The 4,703-nt window shown below is 41.4% G+C and overlaps 1 protein-coding gene across 1 annotated transcript; it reads right to left on the bottom strand.

The window, feature by feature from the left end:
- Positions 1-1,161: 1,161 nt before the first annotated feature.
- Positions 1,162-4,119, bottom strand: LOC104268558 (60S ribosomal protein L26). Its single transcript, XM_009871556.1, has 3 exons — positions 3,940-4,119; positions 3,084-3,224; positions 1,162-1,334 (listed from the first exon to the last, which is right to left on the bottom strand). Exons 1-3 carry the CDS (start codon positions 4,105-4,107, stop codon positions 1,206-1,208), a joined length of 438 nt encoding a protein of 145 aa, XP_009869858.1. The 5' UTR covers positions 4,108-4,119; the 3' UTR covers positions 1,162-1,205.
- Positions 4,120-4,703: the final 584 nt, after the last annotated feature.

A 4,703-nucleotide genomic window follows, 5' to 3' on the forward strand; every position in this document is an offset into this window, starting at 1 on the left:
GAGAAGGCAAAGAGGCGCAGCGAGGCCCGAGGACTCGCACAGCACAGCGACTCGCGGCAAAGAGAAACCGTATTTACCGGCACGTGTGCGCGCACGGACGGCGAGAGATAAAACCTCTGAACGGACGTGAAAGAAGCGACATTCAACGTCCGCCTTGTACGGCAACCGTCGTATCGATGCCTATACATTACTCCAGCGGTGCAAATGTCATTTTTCTCAATGCTCAGCATCCCGTTTTCGGATTGGGGTGTTCAGGAAGGAGCTGAACTTCTTTCCCCCTGGATCAGCAACCAGAGGCCACTCGCTCAGCCAGGAAATCTACTGAATTGCAGGGCTGTTATAAAACATATGTATATATAAAAAGCACAAAAAACCTGGTTTCCTCTTACAGAAAAGATAATCCAAAAGCCACTCACTGAACCAGGAAATCTACTTAATTGCTGTTTTATATATATATAAAGCACTAAAAAATTGGCTTCCTCTTACACAAGTTTATCCAAAACAATATTAGCAGCATCACTGCGATCACCTTCATTCCTACCCTTCTCAAACCAGACAGCTCTACCCCCCAAGCACTGCTGAGGTGCTCGCTGTCCTCAAGCCCCAGCGCTAATGCAAAGGCCCCAAGACACCACAAAAAGTCAGTGCTGTGCTCAGCCACAGCATGCCTAGTGAACCCATAAAATATCATCCTCTACTGTCAAATACATAACACGGTTGAAAAAAACATCAGTTAAGGGGATTCTAGAAAGAGATCTTTGGTCAGAAATAGCTTACTTCAAATGTCTGACGAAATGTTAAATACACATGGTGCACAGAATTAACATCTTCCATTTAGAATCATGAACACTTCTGAAGAAGCGCTAGAGACAGAAGTACAACGGCTGTTGGATGCATGTTTTCAGGATTGCACTACTCTTTCTAACGCTGGTTAAAACATCAATCCCAAGGGTCTTTTCCAACCTGAATGTTTCTATGATTCTATTTCTTTATGGGGAAGAAGTTTTTAGTTTCCTTAAAATTAAAAAAGGGTATAAAAAGCTTTTTAATTTAGTGGAAGTACATTTTACATAGCCAACAAGAAAACATGAAAACGAGTATTTAAATGTTAACCAGACAGGCCATTATCAAGACTTTCTAAAGGAGAAGACACAACAATAGTTTTAATTTTAGCAGTTCTTTAATGGTGTCAAATAGGGAATCATTTATTCTTGCATCTTTTCGATTGTTTCTTCCTTGTATTTGCCCTTCTCCTTGCCAACCTGGCGAGATTTGGCTTTGCGCTCCAAGATCTTTTTGCGATCTTTGTCCAGTTTTAGCCTAGTGATCACCACCTAGAAAAAGGACAAAGAATTTAGTGTCTCTTCACAGTACAACAACCTGACACAACAGTGGTAACAAGTCACTGCTCACAGACTGCACCAAATCACCCAGGTTTTATTCTCACAGACGATCTAATTTGGTCTGAGCAGAACAGAGGTACTGAATTGCCTTCTGTGTTTCAAAACACTGAGCTACATTAACTCTTCTGGCTACATCCAGAAATCAGAACATATGGACAGCTTTCTCAATGCACAGCCACAACATTTGGACAAACTGAGTATCAGCCAAATTGCTATCCATCCACATAACAAAATTACTACCTTGAAGTAATTATTATTTTCTAATTATTATGTAATTTCTGTTATGCTGCTCAAACATGATGGACACTAAACCCATCTCAAACAGAGCACACAGCTGACTCTTCTTCCCACCACCACAAAGGCAAATAACAGATCATTATTTTACTTTATCCATGTTTTAAGTAACGCTACCTAAAATATCAAGGATTACCAACATGGACACATAGAATGCAAATTTTGCAGACCATTTGCTGCCACAGTCTTAATGACATTTCTAACAAAGTAGGACCAAACTGAAGCTTTGCTTTTCAGCTCTTAATCACCCTCCAGAGCTCTTTGTACTCCCTCAAACTAGGAAAGAACTAAATATGTTGATGTTATTGAAAGGAGTGCTTTAGAAACACAAGTGACAATCAAATCCTAGAAAAACCATATAGGCTGCAACAGGGCTGCACGCTCCTCTTCAGGTTCACTGTGTATTTACATGTCTCTTAATTACAATTAATTCCTGCCTCTTTACCTAGGGAAAGGCAGAAACTCTTCATCCACTCCATTGCAAAGTTTGCAACAAACTAAACATTCTCCTGTTCCTTTTGTGTTAATAATCAGAATCTTTACAAAAAGCTTTACCAAGGCCCAATTCTCAGTTAGAGAAAAGTTTCACAGACAAGGAACCAGCACAAAATTCAATTTCTCCTGCTGCTATTCAGCAGACAAGCACTTAGTATGCTGGCTCCATTGCAATGTCACCTTGTCCGGCCAATGTTATTCCTGCACACAAGTAATTATGTTGTTTTGGAATAATTCTACTCTCCCTGTGCTGAATATACCAACCATTTAGACCAGAAAACCTGTTACAACTGGATTTCTTCCGCCAACACTTCAGTATGCATGCCCACATGGCAAGGCCAAAGCAGACTGCTTCAAACCAGGTTTTGGCTAGTTGTTCTGTTTAGTCTGAAATGTTTTCCTATTATGATCTAAACAAGCGCTGCTTAGTTTTCACAAACTCTAAACACTGTAAATCACTTCAGGCTAAAACTAGATTCAGAAGAGCTTAGTTCCCAATAAGCACACAAAAAACATGTCATGATTCTGATCATCTATCTAAACATCTCCAATACGTCCTTACCCAGTACCGCCGAACAGAAAAGAGGAAGGATTGTTCTAAAGAATCTATTTTGTGCTTTAAAAACACTAAGCTCTTAAAAAAACTATTTTAGCAACCCTCTAAAGTCTCTAGCAGCTTCTCCACCAAACAAGCCCTACAAACATCGAGGAGTTCTTGGTTTCAACTGCCACTTCTCTACTATCATGCTACCGTAACACTTCTTTATTACCCCCTAATGCTGTAGTATCTCAATCCATTACACAACAAGGACATACTCATGCTACTAGCAGTGTCTTCATTTCCCCAAAAGGTCTCCTCATGCACGTCACAGCTCACTTCACCCACCATACCTTGCTGGGATGGATCCCCACATGGACAGTTGTGCCGTTCGCCTTCTCACGCTGAACACGTTCAATGTAGATGACATATTTTTTTCTGTACACCTGGACCACCTTGCCGATCTGCTGTCCCTTGTAGTGTCCTCGGACAACCTAAACACAAATGTAAGAAGGTAAACTGTCCCACACTTAAATAATTACCACCCTTTAAAACAACAAAACCACCCCTTAAACCATTACAAGATCTTAAGGAACACTATCTGATTATCCCAACAGAAAACCAGAACTGCACAGGCTGCAATCCCAACTACATGCTACACAGGCATCAACCACTGCACAATTTCAGCCATCACTAAAATGGAAAAAGATGGATCAGAACTGTACTTTTCCTTCATTTTCCCCGCAGTAAGCCCTATTGAATGAACTCCGTATCTTTTTCATCAGAAGGCTATGAGTCACGTTCAAGAATTTTTCATGTTAGTGTTTCACTTATCATGGTATTTTACATAAAAAAGCCACTTAACTTGGATTCAATGCTAAACTGATCTTTCAAATATCACAGGTAGCAAACAGTCTATAAAAATAAAAAAGAAACAATTCTTTGTTTTGTGCCTTGTTGTTAAAAGCCTTTAATACAGTGTGACAACCAATGCACGTCACAAAAGTGTAGCAAAGCTGCCAGCACACTTGTATTCCTTCTGTCGTTCTTCTCACTGATCTCAAGAAACACTCAACAAGCCACGTTAACTTGTATTATTTCTGCAGGACTCGTCAGTCTGAATTTATCCAGCCCTTCCCTGTGGCACAAGTTACACATGAAAACGGAAACACAGAAGCTGACATGTGACAGCAAAGACAGCACAGCTACCTGGACTTCGTCATCCTTTCGAATGGGCATAGAGCGGACATTGTATTTCTGCCGCAACTCCTTGGAGAGTGGGGAGGACATTATTTTCCTTCGAATGTGAGAAGGCGCATTGAAGTGCCGTTTGCGGTTCTTGCTGCGGTCTGAGGTTACAAATGGATTGAACTTCATCTTGGCTGCATAAAGAAAAGTAGTTTGAGAGATGCTTGTAACTCGAACATATGACTATCATCTACCCACATAAACTATGCCAGTACATAAAAAAGCAATTTTATGTATTTTTATTCCCACCCCCAGGTAAGATATCCTTACAAACTGGATGTCAAATAAGGTTTAAGCCTCTTCCCTCCCTGACAAAGACACAGTGATTGACAGATCTACTACAAGCAATGAGCCCATTCTTTCAAACGCAAAGCTCACTGTTCTTAGAAGCTAGGACACCTGACTGACTAGTCTTTGCTTTGTGCTGTGGTTTACATTGCCTTTGTTCATAATGCGTTCGGGACTTGCAGATACAGGGAGCTCGTACTGCCCAGGTATCTCCAACAAACCATTACACCTGCCTCAGGAACAGGTGACAGGTTTGTAATCCAAGATACCTTTGGCCTTCCCTAAATCTTAACAGCTGCCTGTCACGGCACCACTCATCCAGACGGACAAGGGCAGCTCTGTCAGATGATGCTTTTTTTCAACTCCGCAACTTGTGGGCACTACGCACTCACACCTCCTGTGCGCGCTGGCCCGGGCCGTTCGGAAGGCCAGGGCGA

This window comes from Apaloderma vittatum, unplaced genomic scaffold (assembly GCF_000703405.1).
Source record: "Apaloderma vittatum isolate BGI_N311 unplaced genomic scaffold, ASM70340v1 Scaffold39006, whole genome shotgun sequence".
Classification (NCBI taxonomy): domain Eukaryota; kingdom Metazoa; phylum Chordata; class Aves; order Trogoniformes; family Trogonidae; genus Apaloderma; species Apaloderma vittatum.

What these genes read in the sequence shown, in the direction of transcription:
- LOC104268558 (XM_009871556.1), bottom strand. Translation starts at nt 4,107, where the DNA reads ATGAAGTTCAATCCATTTGTAACCTCAGACCGCAGCAAGAACCGCAAA. An exon ending in GAAAGGATGACGAAGTCCAG is followed by an intron (nt 3,225 to 3,939) that starts GTAGCTGTGCTG and finishes ATTTGTGTTTAG; the next exon opens with GTTGTCCGAGGACACTACAA. An exon ending in TGGGGATCCATCCCAGCAAG is followed by an intron (nt 1,335 to 3,083) that starts GTATGGTGGGTG and finishes TCCTTTTTCTAG; the next exon opens with GTGGTGATCACTAGGCTAAA.